Source organism: Erpetoichthys calabaricus, chromosome 1 (assembly GCF_900747795.2).
Source record: "Erpetoichthys calabaricus chromosome 1, fErpCal1.3, whole genome shotgun sequence".
NCBI lineage: Eukaryota > Metazoa > Chordata > Cladistia > Polypteriformes > Polypteridae > Erpetoichthys > Erpetoichthys calabaricus.
Window position 1 is genome coordinate 349,747,180 of NC_041394.2, and position 25,818 is coordinate 349,772,997.

A 25,818-nucleotide genomic window follows, 5' to 3' on the forward strand; every position below is an offset into this window, starting at 1 on the left:
TATGTATTGTATGTATATATATATATATATGTATGATATATGTATATATATATATGTATGTATAGTATATATATATATGTATGTATGTCAATAAATATATATATATAGTAATATATGTATGTATATATATATATATATGTATGTATATATATATATATATGTATGTATATATATATATGTATATATATGTATGTATGTATATGTATATATATGTATGTATGTATATGTATATATATATATGTATATATGTATGTATATATGTATGTATATATGTATGTATGTATATATATATGTATATGTATGTATATGTATGTATATGTATATGTATGTATATATATATGTATATATATGTATATGTATATGTATATATATGTATATGTATATATATGTATGTATATATATGTATATGTGTATATATATATATGTATCCATTTAAAATTAATACCTGATTTAAATAGCATACAATTCCATGCATTGAGTGGGATTGGATTTTTTTCTCTCCCTAATCCTATCCCACCATACTGCACAATTTTATATCTTTTGGTGTTAAAGTTCAACTGGTAATGCCTGATAATAAGTATTAAAGAAGTTATTAACAATTTGAAGTCTGTGTTCCTGCCACACAGCTCCAGTAGTGTGAGTTTAAACCTCAGCCTGTTTACTTCCCATGTGCAGTTTTCATGTGTGCCCCGTTTTTGTCTTTATTATTGTTGTTGTTGTTGTTATTATTTATTCTCCCACATTCTAAAGATGCACTGACAAATCTAATGTAGCTTTGCAAGGTAGTTTTAGATCGATACTAAGTGTTTTGACTTTGGTATCAATACCAGCTTTCAAACCACAGTATTGAAACCAATAACAGTCATCCCTACATACCACCTGACCTCTCTCCTCTTATCAAGATCCTCTTTGAGTAGAATATTCATGAAGGTTAGTAATTGGTTTCTACTTATCTGGTTTCTCCTCTTAGGGTTACCCACAGCAGATTGGTTGTCTTGTTTCAGCTTATTGCACCTTCCCTCTGCTCCAATCTGATAATTTGAAATAAAGAGTAATGTGTTACTGTCAGCATGCTATGAACGGTCAAACTTTACATAAACCTTAACAGAAAGGGTGTTGTGAAATGACATTCAAGGGAGTTCAGATCTAAGTGATGAAGTTTTAATTAAGTTAATTCCTGTTCTTTTTACAGAGAAAAAGCTGATGTTTACTGGAACACCTCAATGGATGTGAAACAGGAGAGCTGTGATGTTCACACAAATATCATGGATATTAAGGAGGAGGACTGTGAGTTGGAGTCCATCTACCTTAAACAGGAACGTCTGAGCATTAAGGAGGAGAACAGTGAACTGCAGGCAGTGGGCATTAAAGAAGAAGCTGAAGAGATGTCTATCAGTATTGAGATTCTTAACTATACAAATTTGGACAGTGTAAAAGAAGACAACCTTCATGATGGGTGTCAAGATGGAGTGGTGACCTGGTTAGACTCTTCTCAAAGCAGACAATGTTCATCTCCAGAGCCTTCTGTCAATGTGAAGACTGAATCATTACAGTCTAAACCAAAGAGGACTAAGAAAACTACATCTGTTAGAGCTCATGAAAATCGGCCACCATCTACAAAGAAGTCTGGAAAAAGTAAGTGCAAAATAAAAAATGGGTAAGTTTTAGGGTTGGGGTTTATGGGCTTGAAAGACCGGGTCTTGCGGTTTTTATGAGAAATACTGTGTTTTATTGTGTGCTTAAATGTAGTTTGAGATTTCATCAATGTTTATGTAAGGTTTAGCAAGTTTCCATGCAAAAGTTCTAAACATGTCTTTGGTAAAGAGTGCTATACAAATGTACAGCTGCAAAAAAAGGTTGTGAACCCTTTGGAATTCTCTGGATATCTGCTTTAATTCATCTTAACAATGTGGTCTGATCTTCAACTATGCTCCACATACAGGTAACCACAGTTCTCCTAAGCTAATAACTCACAAACAGTTGGACAACTTCTTGTCAGTCCTGAACACATCATTTTAACATTCACAGTCCACTCTGTGGCCCTCCTGTCTTTACAAACTGCTTGACTCTTCTTTAATAGTAATGGCCTCCAACAAACTTTTCATGTAGCTGCTGATCAGCCTTGAATTTTAATCCATACCTTATCTCCAAACCTTTTTTGTTCCTTTTATTCCTGAGAGCTCTTTTCTGATCAGTTCTCTTTAGGTCAGGACACAACAACAACAACATTTATTTATATAGCACATTTTCATACAAAAAGTAGCTCAAAGTGCTTTACATAATGAAGAAAAGAAAAATAAAAGACAATATAAGAAATTAACATAAGACAACATTAGTTAACATAGAAAAGGAGTAAGGTCTGATGGCCAGGGTGGACAGACTGCTGGAGGAAAAAAAATAAAATCTGTAGGGGTTCCAGGCCACGAGACCACCCAGTCCCCTCTGGGCATTCTACCTAATATAAATGAAATAGTCCTCTTTGTAGTTAGGGTTCTCACAGAGTCACTTGATGTTGATGGTCATACAGACTTCTGGCTTTTAATCCATCCATTATTGGAACATCACGGTGCTTTGGGTAGATGGTGGTGGCGCAAGCCACCACCATAAGGACACCAGAAAAGGAAACAGAAGAGAGAGAAGGGGTTAGTACAGATTTTAGAGCCACCATGAATAGTTATTATAATGAGTTGGACATACAGAGTATCAGGATTTAAATTACAGTGAAGTTATGAGAAGGCCATGTTAAAGTAATGTGTTTTTAGCAGTTTTTTTAAAGTGCTCCACTGTATTAGCCTGGCGAATTCCTATTGGCAGGCTATTCCAGATTTTAGGTGCATAACAGCAGAAGGCCGCCTCACCACTTCTTTTGTTATGTTCTTGGAATTCTAAGGAGACACTCATTTGAGGATCTGAAGTTGCGATTTGGAATATAAGATGTCAGACATTCCGATATATAAGATGGGGCGAGATTATTTAAGGCTTTATAAACCATAAGCAGAATTTTAAAGTTAATCCTGAATGACACAGGTAACCAGTGTATTGACATCAAAACTGGAGAGATGTGCTTAGATTTTCTTTTCCTGGTTAGGATTCCAGCAGCTGCGTTCTGCACTAGTTGCAAATGATTTATGTCTTTTTTGGGTAGTCCTGAGAGGAGTGTGTTACAGTAATCTAGTCAACTGAAAACAAAAGCGTGAACTAATTTCTCAGCATCTTTCAGTGATTTAAGAGGTCTAACTTTTGCTATGTTTCTTAACTGAAAAAATGCTGTCCTAGTGATCTGATTAATATGCGATTTAAAATTTAGATTATAGTCAACAGGTACACCTAAGCTTTTTACCTCCGTCTTGATTTTTAATCCTAATGCATCCAGTTTATTTCTAATAGCCATATTGTTGCCAATCACTAAGATTTCAGTTTTCTCTTTATTTAACTTGAGAATGTTACTATTCTCATTGTCATTGCCCACGTGAGCATTGAAGTCTCCCAGCAGTACGAGGGAGTCCCCAGATGGTATGCCCTCTAGCACACCCTCCAGGCACTCCAAAAAGGGTGGGTACTCCGAACTGCATACGCACAAACAACTGTTAGGACCCGTCCCCCCCCCCCCCCCCCGAAGGCGGAGGGAGGCTACCCTCTCGTCTACCGGGGTAAACCCCAATGAACCGGCTCCAAGTGATGTGGGCTCTGCAAAGGTCTGTCGTGGTGAAAAAGGAGCTGAGCCATAAGGCAAAGCTCTCAATTTACCAGTCGATCTATGTTACTACCCTCGCCTATGGTCATGAGCTATGGGTAGTGACCGAAAGAACGAGATCGCGAATACAAGCTGCTGAAATGAGTTTCCTCCGCAGGGTGTCTGGGCTCTCCCTTAAAGATAGGGTGAGAAGCTCAGTCATCCGGGAGGGGCTCAGAGTAGAGCCGCTGCTCCTCCGCATCGAGAGGAGTCAGATGAGGTGGCTCGGGCATCTAATTAGGATGCCTCCTGGAGGCCTCCCTGGTGAGGTGTTCTGGGCACGCCCAACTGGGAGGAGGCCCCGGGGAAGACCCAGGACACGCTGGAGGGACTATGTCTCCCGGCTGACCTGGGAACGCCTCGGGATTCTCCCGGAAGAGCTAGAAGAAGTGGCCAGGGAGAGGGAAGTCTGGGCATCTCTGCTCAAGCTGCTACCCCCGCGACCCGACCTCGGATAAGCAGAAGAGAATGGATGGATGGATGGAAGTTACTATTCATCCATTCTGACATACAATTTAGACATTGTGTTAGTGAATCAAGAGAATCGGGGTCATCAGGTGCTATTGATAAAAACAGTTGTGTGTCATCAGCATAGCTGTGGTAGCTCAATTTGTGCCCTGAGATAATCTGACCTAACGGAAGCATGTAGATTGAGAAGAGCAGCGGACCCAGGATAGAGCCTTGTGGAACACCATATAGGATATCATGTGTCTTTGAGTTGTAATTACCACAGCTAACAAAGAATTTTTTCCCTGCCAGGTAAGATTCAAACCAGTGTAAGACACTGCCAGAGAGGCCCACCCACTGACTAAGGCGATTTCTAAGAATATTATGATCAATGGTGTCAAATGCGGCACTCAGATCTAAGAGGATGAGAACAGATAAATGGCCTCTGTCTGCATTTACCCGCAAGTCATTTACTACTTTAACGAGTGCAGTTTCTGTGCTGTGATTTGTTCTAAAACCTGACTGAAATTTATTAAGAATAGCATGTTTATTGAGGTGGTCATTTAACTGCACAATGACTGCCTTCTCCAGAATTTTACTTAAGAAAGGCAGGTTAGAGATGGGTCTAAAATCTTCAAGAGCAGAGGGGTCGGGATTATGTTTCTTAAGTAGGGGTTTAACTACAGCAGTCTTAAGACAGTCTGGGAAGACCCCCGTATCTAATGACGAATTTACTATGTCAAGAACGTTATCAATTAGTACGCCTGATACTTCTTTGAAAAAAGTTGTTGGTATTGGGTGAAGACGCAGGTGGAGGGTTTCAGTTGAGAGGTTATTTTATTTAAATCAGGTAAATCTATCCTAGTGAAAGAGTTTAATTTGTTTATAATGTCATGGTGGGGTTTAGGAGGATCCTTAGTGTTGGGGAGATAAACTATGTTCTTTGTAATATCATTCATTTTTTGATTGAAAAATACAGCAATAGCCTCACAGGTTTTACTGGAAATACTTAAGAGGCATTCCTTTGCGTTACCTGGGTTTAACAGACGATCAGTCGTTGAGAATAAGACTCTGGGATTACTAGCATTGTTATTTATAATCTTAGAGAAATAGCAGAGCCTCTCAAGACGGACTGTGTTATTGTATTCTGTTATTTTAACTTTTAATATTTCTTAGTGGATAGTTAGTTTAGTCTTCCTCCATTTACGCTCAGCTCTATGGCATGCTCTCTTTAAATCAGACACTCTTTGGGTCTTCCATGGTATAACAATGCTAGAAGATTTTTTAACTGTCACGTTTCCCTTACTGGCTATTCCAGAATACCAATTTCCTTCTGTTTAACTCTTTGTCTGTTTTGATTTCTTCCTGGTGGCTCTGAGGCTAGGGATCTGCACTGGAATTCGGAAGGTTGCTGGTTTGAATCTCGTAAATGCCAAAAGGGACTGCTCTGTTGGGCCATGAGCAAGGCCCTTAACCTGCAATTGCTGAGCGCTTTGAGTAGAGAGAAAAGCGCTATATAAATGCAAAGAATTATTATTATTATTAGTTTTCCTGTGTTTGGTCTCATTGTCCTGTGTCATGACTCAACATTTGTTAAGCTTCTGCTGTCCTAATGTTTTGCTGTCAGATTTCTTGATAATATTTTGAATTCACTGTCCCTTTGATCATGTTAATCTCTCCAGGCACTGTCTGTTCTGGAACATCGTGGTGATCTTGTACAAGTTTGAGATGTGCAGTGATGCTTTTTGTAGATCATACTGATTTCCTTGGTGTTGTCCTTCTGTAAACAACACTCTTATATTCTGCTCTAAAAACTTAAAGGAGCAGTTTTCAATCTGAGTATAGCATCAAGTCAATGAAGCATCTGGGTTATTGATCTGGTCAGTTAAGTAGCCGAGGGGGTTGTTAATCAGTTTCAGCTGCTTTGGTGTTAATGAAATGAACAACAGGTACATTAGAGGGGCAACAATGAGACGACCCCTAAACAGGAATGAATGGTTTCACAGGTGGAGTGAGGCCACTGACATTTTTCCCTCTTGCTCTGTTTTGTCACTCATTTTGCATTTGGCTACGGTCAGTGTCACTACTGGTAGCATGACGCCATATCTAGACCCTACAGAGGTTGGTTGCACAGGTAGTCCAACTTCTCCAGGATGGCACATCAATACGTGCCTGTCATTGCCAGAAGGTTTGCTGTGTCTCCCAGCACAGTCTCAAGGGTGTGGAGGAGATTCCAGGACGCAGGCAGTTACTCCAGGAGAGCTGGACAGGGACCCTTGTAGAAACTCCTTAACCCATCAGCAGGACCCACCGGTATCTGCTCCTTTGGGTAAGGAGGAAAAGGATGAGCACTGTCAGCCTACAAAATGACCTCCAGCAGGCAGGCAGAAAACTGATGTGAATGTGTCTGACAAACCATCAGAAACAGACTTCAAGAGGGTGGCATTAGAGCCTGACGTCCTCTAGTGGGCATCATGCAGCTCGATTGCCGTTTGCCATAGAATACCAGAATTGGCAAGTCCACCACTGGCACCCTGTGCTTTTCACAGATGAGAGCAGGTTCACCCTGAGCACATGTGACAGACATGAAAGGGTCTGGAGAAGCTGTGGAGAACGTTCTGCTGCCTGTAACATCGTTCAGCATGACCAGTTTGGTGGTCGGTCAGTGATGGTATATCTGGAGAGGCATATCCATGGAGAGACGCACAGACCTCTACAGGCTAGACAACAGCAACTTGACTGACATTAGGTATCAAGATGAAATCCTTGGACCCTTTGTCAGACCCTATGCTGCTGCAGTGGCTCCTGGGTTCCTCCTGGTGCATGACACACACAGGTGTGCGCGCGCGATAGAGAGACACACAAATACAAGAGAGACACACACACACACACACGCACGAGAGAGAGAGAGAGAAAACTGTTTTTGAGGTTACCGTTAAGGAGCTCTGAGGGTGTTTCATACCTTTTCTCAATTTGTTTTTCTTTTTTTTTTTTGCCATGTACACAAGAGCTATTTCAATGTTTAGTAAAGGTACTTGTAGTCAAACCTTTGTGTTTGTTGGTCAGAGGGCAGAGAAAGCTTTTGCAGTTGCTGGTAAGTCAGTAATTAACTGATGTCATAGCAGCAAATAGTGGAGTAACTGGGATACCTTACTAGGAAGAAGTTAAACATTTGACATATGATGCAGGACAGATTTAAAGAAATTAATAAGAATTCTGCAGTAGATAAAAAAGATTAAAGAAGCTGCAAATGTATAATCTAGCTAAAGAAGTCATAGAAGACTAATTACCCCATTGCTAACAGTAGGGCATTTAGAGTAAGAGGGTAATCATTAAGAAAGATATCAGGAATGCAGTAAGAGGAATTTTTCAGATAAGGCAAAAAGATGCACCAAAGAGAGTTTTTCAATATTTTAGTAATAAAATAAAAGTCAAGGAGGTGAAGCAGATCAGGAACAATAAAGGGGAATTCCAATACATTGACAGTGAAATATCAAATGCACTAAACTTGTTTTTTTTCTGACGTTTTCACAAGTGAGCAACTGGATCACATCCCAGTTGTAACAGGGACTACTATGGAGGTACTGAGAGATTTGGAAATTGTAGAGCGAGAAGTTCTGCTCAGATTAAGTATGCTGAACTAAAACAAATCACTAGGACCAGATATTTATCCTCCAGTGCTTAAGGGGGTAGGTGAATACATATATAAGACACTGTCAAAACACAAAGGAAGAGCAGAAAAACAATTGGGGATCCACCCCATCTATATATATGTATATATATATATATATATATATATATATATATATATATATATATAAGGAGAGTTGGGATCCGTGTGGCTGTGTTTGTGGAGGGACGGAGAGTTAAGGCGGGTGTTGGAGTCACGTGATCATCTCCCCTCCCAATCACTTCATTTCTTTCACTTCATTTCGCTCCGAGCTGAGCTCCGCAGCTGATGCGGTCAGTCCTTTCTCCTTTACTGATTTACTGTTTAGTAGACGCAGTACTTACTGATTAGTATTTGTTCCTTTAGTGTTTAGTAGACGCGGTGTTCCCGGCGGTGTTGCGGTTTAGTGTTACTTTCTACTTCATTTTTGTACTTTAGTGTTTAATAATAAATAATAATTCATTACATTTATAAAGCGCTTTTCTCAGTACTCAAAGCGCTAAAATAGTGAGTGATACTTAACTGATAGCAGTGTAGAAGCAGCACAGCACAACGCAGCTGGTAGGACAGGCGCGTGTGGTAGCGTAGGTGAGCGGCGATAGCAAGCAGCAGAAAGTACAGCAGGAGGAGGAGGAATCAGGATTTGGATGTTCCAATACACAGCCATAAACAGTAACGCTTGGTAATTTTAGGCGTGATCGCCCCGAAGCCATAAGCCAGGTTAGTATGAACATCAGATCAGTTCCCGGTCGTAGAGTACTGTAAGATGAAACGGCAGCAGATCAGCATAGCGAATATAATCACGGAGACAGATTACCCCGAAGTGCTAGATCGGCAGGTACAAAGAAATGTTCGTAGGTCTCGTCCCGTGATCCACAGACTCGGCTGTTCCCAGTAAAGTGGAGTCCATAAAATCTGTAAATATTAAGCCAAATCCAAGCAATTCGAGTCAGCTGTATCCAAGAACTATACGTACAATAAACGAAATAAAACAAGCATAAGAAAGTGCAGAATTAAGGCGAATTTTGCGAAACGTGTTGTTAACAGGGAGGAGCGACAACAACAAGCGTGCGCCAGCGTCCCCTCACCTGCTACAATAAAGCAGTTATAATGAAGAAGTTTAGTAGACTTTTACTTTATCTCATTTAGTGTTCTTCCCGGCGGTGTTGCTGTTTTTTAGTGTTAGTTGTCTACTTAGTGTTTGTGTTTAGTGTTATGGAAGGAGTGATCTTACCACTGTCAGATTTTGCAATGAATGAGTTGGTAAATAATGATTATTTATCAACAGATCACATGAGCAAATTCAACGAAATTTTAGCTGCGCATACAATTTCCAACCTCAAAAGGTTTTGCTAATGTGGACTCCTGACATACCTATAATGCCCAGTCCACAAAATGCAAAACATATTCAAATATTACCTTCTGCAGCTACTGAACGAGTGACTCACTGGGTGTGTACCTATTATGATGGTGCTGTAATTCATGTCTATGACAGTTTAAACGCTGATAAAAAAATTCAACCTCACCGAAGAGCAGCTTCGTTTCCTTCATGCTTTGTTTCCTTACAAACCTCCCATAGTTTATGAAGACGCACAGCAACAATTGAATCCTACAGATTCTGGTGTATTCTCAATTGCATTTGTTGTGTGTATTTCTTTAGGTATTGACCCAAGTGATCAAGTTTTTACTATTTCTTCAATGCGAAATCACTTACAAATAATTTTTGTTACTCAACAATTGCTTCCATTCCATGTCGAAAGTAGCCGACGGGCGACACCAGTTACAAGTATTCAGTGCGTTCAAAGACCTGTATGAAGTACGGCCATTAACACAGTCACTCATAAAAGGGGAGATGACTCGGTGCAGGAAATGGGGATTGAAACTACCTTGGAAGACATGCAATCAACGAGGCGATTAAACGGATCTCAAGAGAAGTCTTCTAGGTTGGAAAAAAAGCGCATGGCTGCCAAAACCATATATAAACATAAATATATACATCTATATAATTAAAAATGTAAATATTCGTTTGTTCAAAACCTTAAATCTCCGAAAGTTCTTCACCGATTGCTTTGAAATTTTGACACAACATTGCATTCGAATACGTGCGTGTTTTTATATACATATTATACAGATGTCACACCTGTGGCAGGTAAAAACATGCTTTTTTTGAAAACACAGCGCCATCTGTTGGACGTAAAATCAACACACGCTATACTAAATATTTTACGATTCTATTTCAATGTTTCGATCAAATACATTTGTAAGTACGTGAATAAAGGCAGCGACATGGCAGTTTTTTGCGTGCAACCAGAAAGAATTGATAGGAATGCGGTCATACATATCGATGAAATCGCACAGTATTAGGCTGGAAGATACATAAGCAGCAGTGAAGCTGTATGGCGAATTCTTTCATTTCCCATACATGAACGAAGTCCAGATGTTGTTCACTTAGCAGTACATCTAGGAAATGGACAACGCGTTTATTTCACAGCTGCAAATGTGCAACAAATAGCCCTGAATCCACCGGCTACAACGTTAACTGCTTTCTTTACGTTATGTCAAAATGACGTGTTTACGAAAACACTGCTGTATTCGGAAGTGCCTACGTATTACACATGGAATGCGAGTAGAAAATCATTTGAACAATGCAAACGAGGAGAGCGAGTCAACGGACAACCTGCCATATTCAAAGAAACTACGATAGGCAGACTGTACACCGTGCATCCCAATCAAGATGAATGCTTCTTTGTTCACATGCTGTTGGTAAATGTGCCCGGTCCAACGTCGTTCCAGCAATTGAGAATTGTCAACGGCATTACACATGCCACTTTCCGAAGTACTTGTCAAGCTCTGAATTTATTGGAGAACGACCGACACTGGGATGTATACATTAATGACGCGTGCAACACGTCACATCCAAATCAAATTCGTGCATTGTTTGCAATCATATTGACCGCCTGCTCTCCTTCATCTCCAACACAGTTATGGGAGAAATATAAATCGCACATGGCTGAAGATATTTTCCGTTGAATACGCAAGTAAAATTCAAATATAAACATGGATTTCACAGCAGACATCTACAACTAAGCGTTGATAATGATTGCAGATTTGTGCTTAGAAACCACGAACAAAGTTCTCAATCAATTGGGAATGCCATCACCGAATCGATCTGCTGCTGCTTCGTTCGATGTAGAATTGCGTCGTGAACAAACTTACAACACGGGTGATTTTTTGTCGTATGTGCAATCAAATATTACTAAGCTAACGCTTCAGCAAAAAGGCATTTAAGATCAAATAATGCAAACTGTCAATAACGGGGTTGGAGAAATCTGGAAATTGGGAACGGAAAGGTGCCGGTTGATCTGACCTCAGGACGAATTTCATTGCCTCATAACTTCTGCAATTTAGTGACGTCAAAAGAAGAATTGGTTGAAAAAGTATTTCCCAATATTCAAACCAATTATAAGAATCACGATTGGCTGAGTGAATGAGCTATTCTTACGGCCAAACACAAAGACGTCTACGAACTTAACAATATTATTCAGTCTAACATTCTGCACAGACAATGGAACAACAAAAAATATTGTATACCCACAAGCATTGTGAAATTAAACATATTAGAAACGTACGCTTTCTCTTTTCTTTCTTTTCCATTTAACCAGACTGAGCCACAGCAACGCGTGGCCGGGTACAGCTATATATATATATATATATATATGTGTGTGTGTGTGTGTGTGTGTGTGTGTGTGTGTGTGTGTGTGTGTGTGTGTGTGTGTGTATGTATGTATGTACACAAACACATATACAGTATACATACACATATATATCTATACTAATAAAAGGCAAAGCCCTCACTGACTCACTCATCACTAACTCTGCAACTTCCCGTGTAGGTAGAAGGCTGAAATTTCGCAGGCTCATTCCTTACAGCTTACTTACAAAAGTTAAGCAGGTTTCATTTCGAAATTCTACACGTAACGGTCGACAACGTCCGCCATGTTAAACTTTCTTATTTATGGCCCCATCTTCACGAAATTTCGTAGGTGGCTTCCTTGTGCAAACCGAAACCGATGTAGGTACTTATTTCGGTGGTATGACACCACTGTCGGCCGCCATATTGAACTTTCCAATGGTCTTTGTTACTTAATGGGCCCATCTTCAAGAAATTTGGTACGCTTGTTCCCAACGCTAACTGAATCCTACTTACATACATATATACGTCCATAGCCTGCAGCTCGGTCCACACTGAATCCTTCAGGCACTCCTGAGCATAATCTGATTTTGAAGGTTGGGGCACCAATAATGTTACTGAGAAACTTAGAGCCACCAAAACTTTGTAATGGCACGAGACTTCAGGTCACATGCTTGCAAAAGAACCTAATTGAGGCAACTATTTTTACTGTCAGTGTCTCAGGGGAGAGAGTTTTTATTCCTTGCATCCCCGTTATACCCTCTGATCTCCCATTTCAATTCCAACACCTCCAATTTCCAGTAAGGCTCTGCTTCACAATGACAATTAATAAGTCTCAGGGACAGACCCTACAAAAGGTTGGCATTGATTTGAGGCAAGATTGCTTTTCACATGGCCAACTATACATTGCATGCTCAAGTGTAAGCTCAGCGCACAGCTTGGTCATATTACAACCGGAGGGGCGAACTGACAACGTGGTATACAAAGAGATCCTTAACAAATAATTATTGGTACATTTTCCCTCAGTTTATTATTTAAAATTTTAAAGCCGTACTTCACCGCTGTGAAGCGCGGGTATTTTGCTAGTCTATATATATAATTCACTAAAGCAGCCGACCATGGGCAGGCAAGACGCAAGACAGAGCCCCACCCACCAACTCACCGAGCCCCGCCCACCAACAATTCACTAAGCAGCCGACCATGGGATACGCACTACAGAGCCACGCCCATGGCAGGCAAGATGCAAGACAGAGCCACGCCCATAATTCACTAAGGCAGCCCAAGAGGCCGACCATGGGCAGGCAGAGAAAGACACACACACACAGGCACGAGAGAGACGCACACATACACATGAGAGTGAGAGAGACACACACACGAGAGAGAGAGACACACACACACAGGTGCGAGAGAGAGAGGACTGGACGCATACGGCAGAGAAAGCAGTTAAACAATGCACCGGGCTTGATTTTGTTATCACTTCTGTTTACAGCGATCGGTTTGTAGCGTGCATTGTTGCAATGTTACTTTTCTTGGTGGTTTATTAAATTACAGATTTTTCAAATGTAATTTTTTTTCCTTGTGCTTAAAACTCATTAAAAAAGTGTTTTTACCAAGTGGTTTGTAGCGCTATAGTGCGAACTCTTGCAGAGTTGTTTTCTCTGTTGTTCAAGGTTTTCTCAGTGTTATTCAAAGTTTTAACATTTAGTTTACTATTACGCTGTGCATTCTATGGTATACTCTTCTATTCTATTCTATTCTATTCTATTCTTCTATTCTATCTATCTATTCTATCTATCTATCTATCTATCTATCTATCTATCTATCTATCTATCTATCTATCTATCTATCTATCTATCTATCTATCTATCTATCTATCTATCTATCTATCTATCTATCCTCTCGCCAGTGTATATCGTGCATCCAAGTTATAGGACTTAAGTGATGGAATCCTAAACTTTCTACTATACAAAATGGCTGAGTATCTAAAACGATAAATTGCAATTATTTTTGAGTGATACTGATTTTTTTTTTTTTGGTCCTGTCCTGATCATATTTCTGGTTCTTTTCAAACACTGCCATTACTGACAGCTAAGACACATTTGTTTCATTAGCGGTTTTCCTGCTTTCACTGCATTGCTGAAAGTCGATGTGCTCAGCTAAGTGTTGTACCTACAAGTTTCTCATCAAATTAGTTGCAGTAATGTCTTTGCTTCAAATCGAACACAACGAAAACCTAAGTTTTTCATTTTAAACTTCACATATGATATTCCAATCACTTTTCTGATACTTTAAAATATTTCCACAGAGCAGTTATTTTCTTCACCAGTTTCCACTCTGTGCACTCTGTCAGTTGTACGCGTGTCCTCAGATTAACACATTCCATGTCATGAAATCGGTAGACCAGTCGACCAACTGCAAGCTGATTTCACAATAAACAGCAAAAACTGGGCAATTTTGATTCAAGGCAGATTAATTTGTGTAACACTACTGTTCAGTTGTATTTATTGTTTATAGCGCTCTTCATTGAGTTTAATCTTGGACTGCTTGATTTTTGCAGCCATAACAGAGATAATAATTACATACGTGAACACACACATTAGAGCAAATAGACACGAAAACCTGGCAAATTTTAGTTTACTTAACATAAGTCCTGACAGTAGATAGCTGTTAACATTATAATGGTGAGTATAAATGTCACCAGTGTGTCACAAAGCTTACCAGTCCTGGTGTCCCCTGCCACTCCCCTGTAGAGGTGAAACACCAACAGCTGCGCTCTCTCTGTTTTCTAATCCTCTCATTTTTCTCCGAGGTCACAGCAGCTTCTGTAGGCCTGGGCACTGAGGTGTCACTCATCCATTGCTCTCTTTTCCTTGGTGATTTAATTAAGCCAGTTTGATGTTTGTTTTGGTGTAAAATGGTTTTAGTTTAATTGTGCATAAATGTCAGGACACATTCTGATTACTGAAAGTTCCTTTTTCATGTTCGGCATGGCATTCTGTTTTATACAGTACTCTCCATAATGGCTGAAACAAAAACATTTTTCTTTCATTTACCCCTTTGCTCAACAGATTTAAAAATTACAACTTAATTCATTAATTAAAGTCACATTACACATCTTTCATTTAAAGGTGATTTGCAAACATTTCAGTCACACCCTGTAGAAATGACAGCACTTTTTCTACATGATCCCCCAAGACGACATGATGAGGCTCAGGGTGACTGAGAGATTCCTCACCGGTCAGGCAGTTCACACTGAAAAGCTGCCATCGCCAAATAACCCACAGCTGTTAAGACCTGTAAGAGAGCTGAGAGATTGTGTGATTTCTTTGCGATGTTCGCTGTAATGAAGGCATATGTTCAGCACACACTTCAAAGAGAATGACAGTAGGGACTCTAAATCAGCTTAGAATTCAGTCATCATCATGAGCCAAAATGTCATTGTGATATATCAAAAGTCACTTCTTGTGTAGCCTGTCAAACATCAGAATGTGAAATGTGCAATGAAATGAGATTTTCTGTTCAGTTCGTTTTTCCACCAGCTGTTGCTAAAATGCCAACAAAAATAAAGTCTGCATGGGACTTACAAATGCTCAAAACTTGCCGTAACTTTAAGCCAATTTCAATGCCATGTTCTAGTTTTAAAAATCTGAACTTTTGTGTGAGAATTGGCTTACACATGTTGCCGAGCATAAGGAAGTTTTATACATGTGGCGCTACTAAGTAGTTGTAATAGAGAACGTAGAATTAACAAATTGAGTGTGCTTTCCATGCACAACTAAAGTTTTATAATTGCTTATGCTTACAAAAGGTTGTTCCTAATTTCAGCCATCATGTATTTAATGTGAGTTAATGTTAATAATAAGGCAGTGGACTGAAAGTAAGCTCTTTTTTCCCCTTTTCTTTTAAACTTTGTACAGGAATCAAAGATCAGTGCAGTTTGGAATCTGGAAAAGAATTCTCTGGCAGGAGCGCTCTTCAGATCAACACTGGAATTCACACGGGAAAGAAGCCATATTGCTGTACTGAATGTGGTAAACAGTTTTCATGTATAAGCAGTCTGAAGATCCACACTAGAGTTCACACGGGAGAAAAGCCGTATTGCTGTACTGAATGTGGTAAACAGTTTTCATGTATAAGCAGTCTGAAGATCCACACTAGAGTTCACACGGGAGAGAAGCCGTATTGCTGTACTGAATGTGGTAAACAGTTTTCATGTATAAGCAGTCTGAAGATCCACACTAGAGTTCACACGGGAGAGAAGCCGTATTGCTGTAATGAATGTGGTAAACAGTTTTCACGTATGAACAATCTGAAGAGTCACACTAGAGTTCACACCGGAGAGAAGCCGTATTGCTGTAATGAATGTGGTAAACTGTTTACAGAGATAGGCAGTCTTCAGAAACACACTAGAGTTCACACCAGAGAGAAGCCATATTGCTGTAATGAATGTGGTAAACAGTTTTCTCAAATGAGCGATCTTCAGAGACACACGAGAGTTCACACCGGAGAGAAGCCATATTGCTGTAATGAATGTGGTAAACAATTTTCATTGATAAGCAGTCTGAATGACCACACTAGAGTCCACACGGGAGAGAAGCCATATTGCTGTAATGAATGTGGTAAACAGTTTACACGTATGCACAGTCTGAAGGACCACATTAGACTTCACACGGGAGAGAAGCCGTATTGCTGCAATGAATGTGGTAAACAGTTTTCACAAATGGGCAAACTTCAAATACACACTAAAGTTCACACCGGTGAGAAGCCATATTGCTGTAATGAATGTGGTAAACAATTTTCACATATAAGCAGTCGGAATAACCACACTAGAGTTCACACGGGAGAGAAGCCATATTGCTGTAATGAATGTGGTAAACAATTTTCACACATAAGCAGTCTGAATAACCACACTAGAGTTCACACCGGTGAGAAGCCATATTGCTGTAATGAATGTGGTAAACAATTTTCACAAGTGGGACAACTTCAAATACACACTAGAGTTCACACCGGTGAGAAGCCATATTGCTGTAATGAATGTGGTAAACAGTTTTCACGAATGGGCCAACTTCAACTACACACTAGAGTTCACACCGGTGAGAAGCCATATTGCTGTAATGAATGTGGTAAACAATTTTCACATATAAGCAGTCTGAATAACCACACTAGAGTTCACATGGGAGAGAAGCCATATTGCTGTAATGAATGTGGTAAACAGTTTTCACGAATGAGCAATCTTCAGAGACACACGAGAGTTCACACCGGTGAGAAGCCGTATTGCTGTAATGAATGTGGTAAACAGTTTTCACAAATGGGCCAACTTCAAATACACAATAGAGTTCACACCGGTGAGAAGCCATATTGCTGTAATGAATGTGGTAAACAATTTTCACATTTAAGCAGTCTGAATAACCACACTAGAGTTCACACTGGTGAGAAGCCATATTGCTGTAATGAATGTGGTAAACAGTTTTCACAAATGGGCCAACTTCAAATACACAATAGAGTTCACACTGGTGAGAAGCCATATTGCTGTAATGAATGTGGTAAACCATTTTCACAAATGGGCCAACTTCAAATACACAATAGAGTTCACACCGGTGAGAAGCCATATTGCTGTAATGAATGTGGTAAACAAGTTTCACATATAAGCAGTCTGAATAACCACACTAGAGTTCACATGGGAGAGAAGCCATATTGCTGTACTGAATGTGGTAAACAGTTTTCACGTATAACCAATCTGAAAAAGCACACTAGAGTTCACACGGGAGAGAAGCCATATTGCTGTAATGAATGTGGTAAACAGTTTTCTCAAATGATCAGTCTTCAGATCCACACTAGAGTTCACATGGTAGAGAAGCCATATTGCTGTAATGAATGTGGTAAACAGTTTTCACAATTGGGCCATCTTCAGAGACACACTAGAGGTCACAACAGAATAAACAGGGTAGCAGTTCAAAAATCAGTCCAGAAAAACAAGCACCCTTCAGGACTCTAGAGTGAGGTTCACTTCTGTCTTGAAAAGTAAGCAAACTAAACTATTGTTGAGAAATTAATCTCTGAGAGAAGCCATATTGCTGTTTGGAATGTGGCAAACAAATCTGTCAGGAGTTCTCTTCAGAGACGCACCGGAGAGAAGTACAACTGAACTGTCCTGACTAAAGAGTGAGGTTCACTCCTGCCTGGCAGTAAGCACATGTAACCGACTGGAATTCATCCTAAGTGGTGTTGTGTCACAAACGAATCCACATAGAGGAGAATGAGAAGTTTATATCCTTTTTTCCTTTTCCTTAAACAAAATAAAGAACAGGGCGTCATACAAAGCGCTTCTCACTAAAGCCCCTACAGGCTCCACCATGCTGCTTTCATAACATATGTACATATAGAACTATTTACAGTATATTATATACATTTCATCAGAAAGAACTCTTTACAGTATACATAACCTCACATAATAAATCATAGTTCAGCTATATAATATATATTTTTCTATAACAAAAAATAAAATACCTTTCCAAAAAAAAAAAAAAAACAGGGAGCCATACAAACAGCTTCTCGCCAATGCTTATTAAATAATAAATCAAATCAGTTACTAATAATTACAAACACAAACTATGAAAACAATATAAATAAAATTTAAAAGAAAATCCAAAGTATCCATATGGTCATTGTTTTGTCTCGGTAGAGTAATATATATTGCTCTACTTTCCCCTATTGTATTATTAATATGTAGCCGTAGAATGCCTAATCTCACAGACTTACCACTGTTTATAAGGTATTATTGTATATAACTTATCCCCACCTTCACTTCTATATCTATAAGCTTAGGCAATTAGATATAGTAAAAGACAAGCAGAAGTTAAGTTACAGTTTAAACAATGTATTAGAATTATTGATAATATTCATAAATAATAACAAAATGCAAAGTACATTTGAATATTGGCAACCATACAACCTGATTAAATGGTGATATGTAGTTCAGGTGGCACACAGTCTTGCAGTTACTTAAATGTCTCTGGTTAAGGCATCATTGGTGCTCAGCTTTCAGCCACATGTCTGTTCAAAATGGCTGCTGAGCTGTGCTCTTCATTGTGTTCTCTTCAGGTTAGCAAGAGAGATGCTTCTTCATCATATGTTGGTTGGTAAGAGAGAGATACTGAGGTTAAACACATACATTTATAGATGTTCTGTCCAATCCCGAGAGCCAATAGGACATCATGGTACTTAAAGGCCTCTGAGACAAGCCAATTCCAAACAGCATTTGTACTACAAAATACCTTTGGTATGAAACTAAGGACACACAAACAATTGCTTTTGGTGGAAATTCATAACTAAAAGCTACAAAAAGTCAAATTAAGAATCAGAATACACTTTGCTACACATACACACACCAAGAAAATTTGGAGGAATTAATCTTGAGAAGCCATATTGCTGAACTGGATGTGGCCGACGAGTCTCACAAAACAGAATCTTCTGGGCACAAAAGATTTCAGACTGGGTGCCAGAAGTGGGCTTAGTTGGAGAAGATCTACACCGGGGCCATCAACCCCTCTGTCTTGGCATACCACCCCAAAGAATTTAAATGTCCTGAAGTTCCCACTTTTTATTTTGGTGTTAAATTGTTTTTTTCTGAACTGTTATTATGTAAAAGTAACGGTGGAATATTTTTTCGCACCCAGAAAAATATTCTTTCAGAGAGCTTTCATAAGGTACTAGCAGTGGTAACCTGTCAAAGACGTGTTTTAGAATGAATTTCAAAAGGATTTGATATGTTATGACTGATAGGCACTGATAGTGTGTGACCAGGAGGAGGTCACTTCACTTGCTTGTGCTAATAGTGAAAAAACAAAAGAAATGTAATCAATTGTGTCTCACATGTTGTAAGTCGCCTCAGCATCAGTTAAATAATAATAATAATTACAAGAAAGTTTAGTAAAATAACGCCCTCGGCCAAAAGGGTTTCCTGTTCCTTAGAGACTTTGTATTCTGCTCTCTTGATTCACTTACAGTGTGCTTTCTTGTTTGTTGTTGTAAATTGTTTGTTGCTTTGAATAAATTACAAAATCCTCAAATTCTCCAGTCTGTCATCTCCAGTCATCTGATGGTGCCTCCTGCACTCGGCTTTCTGTTGGCCAAACCCTGTGAATTAGCACATTTATCAGAGGACCATGAAACCCCTCTTTAACATGGTCTATCGAGTCGAAAGCTAAACAGACTGACTGAAACCAAAATGGCCAAGGCAGTGTGTGTGGAGGAGCCTAACCTCATCTCTAGTGAACTGGGCATCAATGCAGAAGAGAACATCTGAGCTGATATCTCCACATTCAGCCAAACCCCAAGTCACACACTGCAGACAACCCATCTGTGGGCGCCGCTACGGCCTTTCAGACAACGGGCTCCGTGCAGTAAGCTTGAAGCGCTCGGCCGAGCCTGCTGAGAGACGAGGATTGCATCTCACCATTCAGACTGGGATGTGAGATACTGTCCTTAGAGAAGTGACGTGCCTTCCATCGTGAGCTCCAAGGAAAGTGCTGGTAGCAAACTGAGAAGTGCAGTTCAGTAACCGATCAGTTAAATCAGCAGCAACACATGCAGTGGATGTAAAGCTTTAATCCGACTCTCTGTTTTTACCTCCGTCGAGAAAAGTGAGGAAAAGAAACACACTGAACTGGAGGAGATTAGGATTTTATATTTAATGAGCAATGTAGTGAATTTAAGTAATGTTTTCCAGCACTGGTCACATATGAACATTTGTTTTTTAATCTGGTATATCATCTCTAGAATGAATGGTGGAAATAAACTGTCTGCCTAAGCAACTGGCTGAATAAATAGTCAGAAACGCAATGTCTTATTTTTCTTCTTTATATTGTTTTAAAGTCTAAATTATTGACATAACCAATCAAAGTCCCGACTAATTTGCATTGTTGTGTGGTTCAAAATTAAAAATAAATAAAAATCCTACTTTGAGCCATTGACTGATTAGTGTTTCACTGTTTGTTCATTAGTTTCTGTTACACAAAACTGTTCAATAAACAAACTAAAATGGAGGTAAAATTCAGTTACAATGAACTCCCAGGGACCTGCAAAATATTTAGTTGTAATGAGATTCTGTATTTGTTACTGTACTGCTTTCTTTGACTTGTGTCCAGGCATCTGCAAACATTTCAGTAGCTTCTTTCGTGTTAATTTTGATCTCATTCTGCCTACAAGTTATGCTGATGATCATTTTTCTCAACATATCCTTGCCATAATTCACTTTCAGGGTGCGAATGATGTCCAAATCCAAAGGCTGAAGCACTGCTGTGCAATTGGGTGGGAGGAATTCAACGCGAGCATTATTTAAATGTGGAAGCATGTTGTGTGCAGCACAGTTATCAATCAGAAGCCGAATCATCCTTTTCTTCTTCTTCATATTGTGAGGTTTCTGAACACTTGAGTCCCCCCACCCAACAAGAACTACACGCTGAAGTGCACCCCGATACGCCATTGTTTGTCCATTGCTGGGGCAGGGCAACAGCAGGCTCACAGCGCTGCAGTGAAGCGCCACAGAAGCAAATCCTGAAATATCGGGGTCACGCCTCAAGTCCCTGTCTTGTACCCCAAAACACGAGGCTTAGTCTCAGTACTTTAGCAAAACCAGCTTTATTCAGCTTGAAACAGGAACGGCACAGTAGCGTGATCTGCCACTCTCCTATACACAGACACAGTAATCAGGCAGGGAGGTGGCCAGGTCAGATAGATAGACACTTTATTAATCCCAAGGGGGAATTCACATCACATACGTCAGTGACCAAGTAATCCTGTTATCTCCATTTACAATGTACCTGCTCCTAACCTTGCATCACCCATCCAGATCTTTTCTGTTTACATTCGCGGAGAGACGCAGCATAGCTGTGAGCCTGCTGTTGCCCCGTACAGATGCGGACATCGCACTTCAGGACGTTCTTCGGTGTGCTGTTTAGTTGGGGAGGTCCCAAGAGAGTTCACAAACCTGACATTTTCTTGAATGAGTGCCGCATTAATAGAAATGTTTCTCGAACAAGCATCACTGAACCGCATAATGGCTTTTTCGAGATTTTTCTTCTTTCTTTGCTCCGTCTTTCAAGAAAGTTGACGATGGCAAAATTCTGAATTCACTGCTAACGTCTTTTTTCTTTTGGACACAATCGAGAGCTGCAAAAATTGAAAACTTTTTTTTTTTTGCTAATATGAACTGTTATCGTTTTTTCGTGTCTGCCGTTTCTATAGCAGGGTGACAATGTTTGTGTTTGGGGATCGTTGCGCACAACTCAGCTGCGATCGCAGAACTAACTGCTCTGCGGACGATTCATTCTGGCATTTCAAGGTCTTTTGTGCACTTCGTTGTAATGAAGTATCTGCTGAATGTACTTCATAGTAATGAGATTTCTATAGACTCGTGTCATACGGGGAAACTGTCAGGACCATAAAAATACTTTGTTGTAAAGATATTCGTTGTAACGGAATTTTACGTGTAATTTAATAAACATAGGCAACTGATTATTTTCTAATAAAAAACTGTTTTAATAATCACTGAGTTTTGTCTGCTTTACAGAAAAATATTAATTGCTTGAAGGAAATATGACAAATTGCAATTAATACACAGTGACTTTCGATTACAAATTTGAAGTAAGCGATTATTTGCAATTGAATTTTTTAATCAGTTGTCCTCATGCAAACACATAATTTAGAGCCATTACAAATGATGAAAATCATAAAAAAGTGTACAAAATACAGAGCCGTTTCTTGCTCTACGAAGACTCTACAGAATCAGAGGACCATCGAAGACACTAAGGGCCCCGCAAGCTGCAAGTTCAGCCTCAGTATATTTGGGGAGTCTGAACATTACCTGTCTGTTTGTAGTCTGCTCAGCCCTATCATGTGTTTAATGAAGCACTTAATTTAAACAAACTCAGCTGCAGTAGCAGGAAAGCTTTGGCTTGTGTTTGTGGGGTAATCAATTCAAAATCAATGATTATCACTAGACAGGCGTGTGGCGCAATGAGTGACGTCTACCGAGAGGTATGATGGGAAGACTCACTGAGAGTCAGGAGGAAAATAACGGAGCGAAAGTCACATTGACACCTAAGATGGCATGAAAAACAGCTTATCAGAAAAAACATGAAGGGGAAAATGTGCACAGAATAAAGATAAAGCATTTGTTAACGATGACGCAATGGATCAGAGGTGGGAAGTAACAAAGTAAAACAACTTCGTTACTGTGCTTAAGTAGAATTTTTTCACGTAGGTTATCTGTATCTTGTGTGTTTTATTTGTTTTCAGACTTTTTACTTGAACTCGCTGCATTTCAAAGGGAAAAGATCTGTACTCCTAACAATAAAAATAAATAAATAAACATCCGTAACTTACTATGTTGCCAATGATTTTCTGTGTCCGTAAAACAGGGCAATATAGGTCAGATAATTGTAATAAACTGTGGTTGGCTGGCGCCCTGCCCGGGGTTTGTTTCCTGCCTTGCGCCCTGTGTTGGCTGGGATTGGCTCCAGCAGACCCCCGTTACCCTGTTAGTTAGGTTAAAGCAGGTTGGATGATGGATGAATTGTAATAAATTATTCATTCAGATATATATGCGAAATGGAGCTACTATCCCATAATATTTATTTGCACATTATATGTCTTTGATTTCTGCGTATATAAACCATTAAGCGTACGGGAGAGAAGCTACAGGAACAGACACTGTGGTGATTTAAACAGCGAGGATATCGTCTGACCAACGTGAAGCAATTCTGGGCTTATTAATGATATCGATAGAAGGAGGTCAGAAAATACGCCCCTTACAAGTGGCTGGCACAAAAACGAACCTTGGTGAATGAGTCGCCTTTTGTCCCAGACATAAAAACACGAGGTGATGGCGTTCAAAATTCACCTGCCGATCTTAAAGAAACACATAGAGGTGAGCGTGCGGACATGAACTGTAAGAGAGGAACAAGTGAAGAGCTTCTGGTTGTGCAGGAATAGTTGGCATTCGTATCGGAGTGTCGATTAAAACACTTGGAAAGTAGATTTCAAATGTAAAGTTTAATTTGCAGATTTCGACGTACATACAAGTAAATAATTCTTTGCATATATATAGCACTTTTCTAACTACTCAAAGCGTTCAGCAATTGCAGGTTAAGGGTCTTGCCCAAGGGCCCAACAGAGCAGAGTCCCTATTGGCATTTGCGGGATTCGAACCGACAACCTTCCGATTGCCAGTGCAGATCCCTATAGCCTCAGAGCCACTCCGTCAAGTGTGTGTGGTCGACAATAAAAAGTTAAAATATTTTTATTTCTCAAATTACACAAAGGAAAACAAATAACGTTGCAGAATCTTACGCATATACTGATCACAAAGTCACAATACTGAAGTTGGTCACTAGATGTCTGAATGTGACGTCACCGTCTCTGTTTACTATCCACATGTGACAGAAAGCCGCTTTGTGGATCCTCCGGGATCGATGTGCCTGCTGCGATGTCTGCTGAATGGTTCGATGTGGTGAAGCACAATGCCGACACACAAATGTATTCGTGGTGCTTTGATATTCAAGCATCGCATATTCCACAGCAGCGTATTTGAGCCACAGAGAAAAAAATAAAGCACATGGTGAAAAGTTCTGTTTTGTTACTAAAGCGGATATTTTGGCTTTAACCTCGAAATGTCCTCTTTAGCCTCGTAGTTTACTTTATCATTAAAGTAGACCGTCATACACGTCATCTTAAAACCGACTCAGTTGTTAATCGCTATGAGCTTCTGGGGCTTCCTACTGAATGAACAGCAGCAATCGCCACACAGAACACATTACATTTATGATATTCCAGCTCTCTGCACATTTAGAATCCTTAGGTTTATACTGGACATCACTTTCATGGTGAAATGCAGTAAAGTATGTATGTTACATTTTACAGACAAGTCGTTAACTTCATTTAAACAATGAATACTGTTCATAATTACACATGTTGGGGCGGCACGGTTGCAGAGCGGTAGCGCTGCTGCCTCACAGGGAGTCACGTCGCTGGTGTTCACTGCCTGGAGTTTGCGTGTTTTCCTGCTGGGTTTCCACAGTGGGCTCCGGGTTCTTTCCAAATACATGAAGGTTTGGGGATTTGGTGATGCTAAAATGACGCGTGTGTGTGAGTGTAATTGTGTTCACCTTGCGATGAATTGATGCCCCGTCCCAGGGATTGTGTTTCTGTCTCGTGTCCAATGCTTGCTGGATTGGGTGCATCCCCGGATTGAGGGATGTAATCATTAAACATCCTTTTCAGAGATACTGTATTGTGCCAAGGTGTCCTGGGATTTTGATGGATGTTTCAGGCAGTGGCGTAGCTAGAATTTGTGCTGCTTGGGGCGGTTGCACCCTCCAACATATCTGAATATGTTAACCTATTTAAATAGAAAATTAAAATGATGTATAGAGAAAAATTAGGATACATTTTGCATAGATTTGTTCATATATAGAGAAACAGCAATACTTTTTCATATATAATTATAAGCATCACCTAGACAAGAATATAATATAGACGCACTGATAAGCCGTGTTCTAATTATTAGTTTCATATAATTATGCTGTGAAAACCAGTGTAGTGTACAAGTGATAGGTGGGGATGTTTTATGGGCAGAGCAAGAACGCATTCGGATTGATAACGAAATGAAATTATAAATTGTAAATTAGTTGTCTATCTTCTTAGAAATTCTTATCAGTGTAATGTTTGTTTATTTTTGTTATCTATACATATAAAGGAGAGTTGGGATCCGTGTGGCTGTGTTTGTGTGTTTGTGGAGGGACGGAGAGTTAAGGTGGGTGTTGGAGTCACGTGATCATCTCCCCTCCCATTCACTTCATTTCACTATGAGCTGAGCACCGCAGCTGACGCGGTCTTGCTGTCCTTTCTGCTTTACTGATTTACTGTTTAGTAGACGCGGTGTGCCGGTGTTCCCGGCGGTGTTGCAGTTTAGTGTTACTTTCTACTTCGTTTTTGTACTTTAGTGTTTAATAATAAATAATAATAATTCATTACATTTATATAGCGCTTTTCTCTGTACTCAAAGTGCTAAAATAGTGAGTGATACTTAGCTGATAGCAGTGTAGAAGCAGCACAGCACAACGGAGCCGGTAGGACAGGCGCGTGTGGTAGCGTAGGTGAGCGGCGATAGCAACCAGCAGAAAGCACAGCAGCAGGAGGAGGAAGCAGGATTTGGATGTTCCAATACACAGCCATAAACAGTAACTCTTGGTAATTTCAGGGGTGATCGCCCCGGAG

General features: G+C 39.8%; 2 protein-coding genes across 27 annotated transcripts in view; one reads left to right on the plus strand and one right to left on the minus strand.

Moving 5' to 3' along the window:
- The window catches only part of LOC114668373 (gastrula zinc finger protein XlCGF26.1-like), a 217,051-nt gene that overhangs the window by 81,873 nt on the left and 109,360 nt on the right, over nucleotides 1-25,818 (plus strand). For 9 of the 16 annotated variants that reach the window (XM_051924846.1, XM_051924857.1, XM_051924848.1 and 6 more), the window contains 2 exons: nucleotides 1,193-1,635; nucleotides 15,459-17,465. The exons of 3 other annotated variants lie outside the window; for them this stretch is intronic. In XM_051924846.1, coding sequence (XP_051780806.1) covers nucleotides 1,224-1,635; nucleotides 15,459-17,465 — 2,419 coding nt within the window. In that variant the 5' untranslated portion in view covers nucleotides 1,193-1,223. Of the gene's footprint in view, nucleotides 1-1,192; nucleotides 1,636-15,458; nucleotides 17,649-25,818 lie in introns of all 16 variants that reach the window. 4 more of the 16 variants (XM_051924866.1, XR_007934462.1, XM_051924892.1 and 1 more) reach the window with 4 other exon arrangements.
- The window catches only part of LOC114668330 (zinc finger protein 883-like), a 774,734-nt gene that overhangs the window by 63,746 nt on the left and 685,170 nt on the right, over nucleotides 1-25,818 (minus strand). The gene's annotated exons all lie outside the window — the stretch shown is intronic.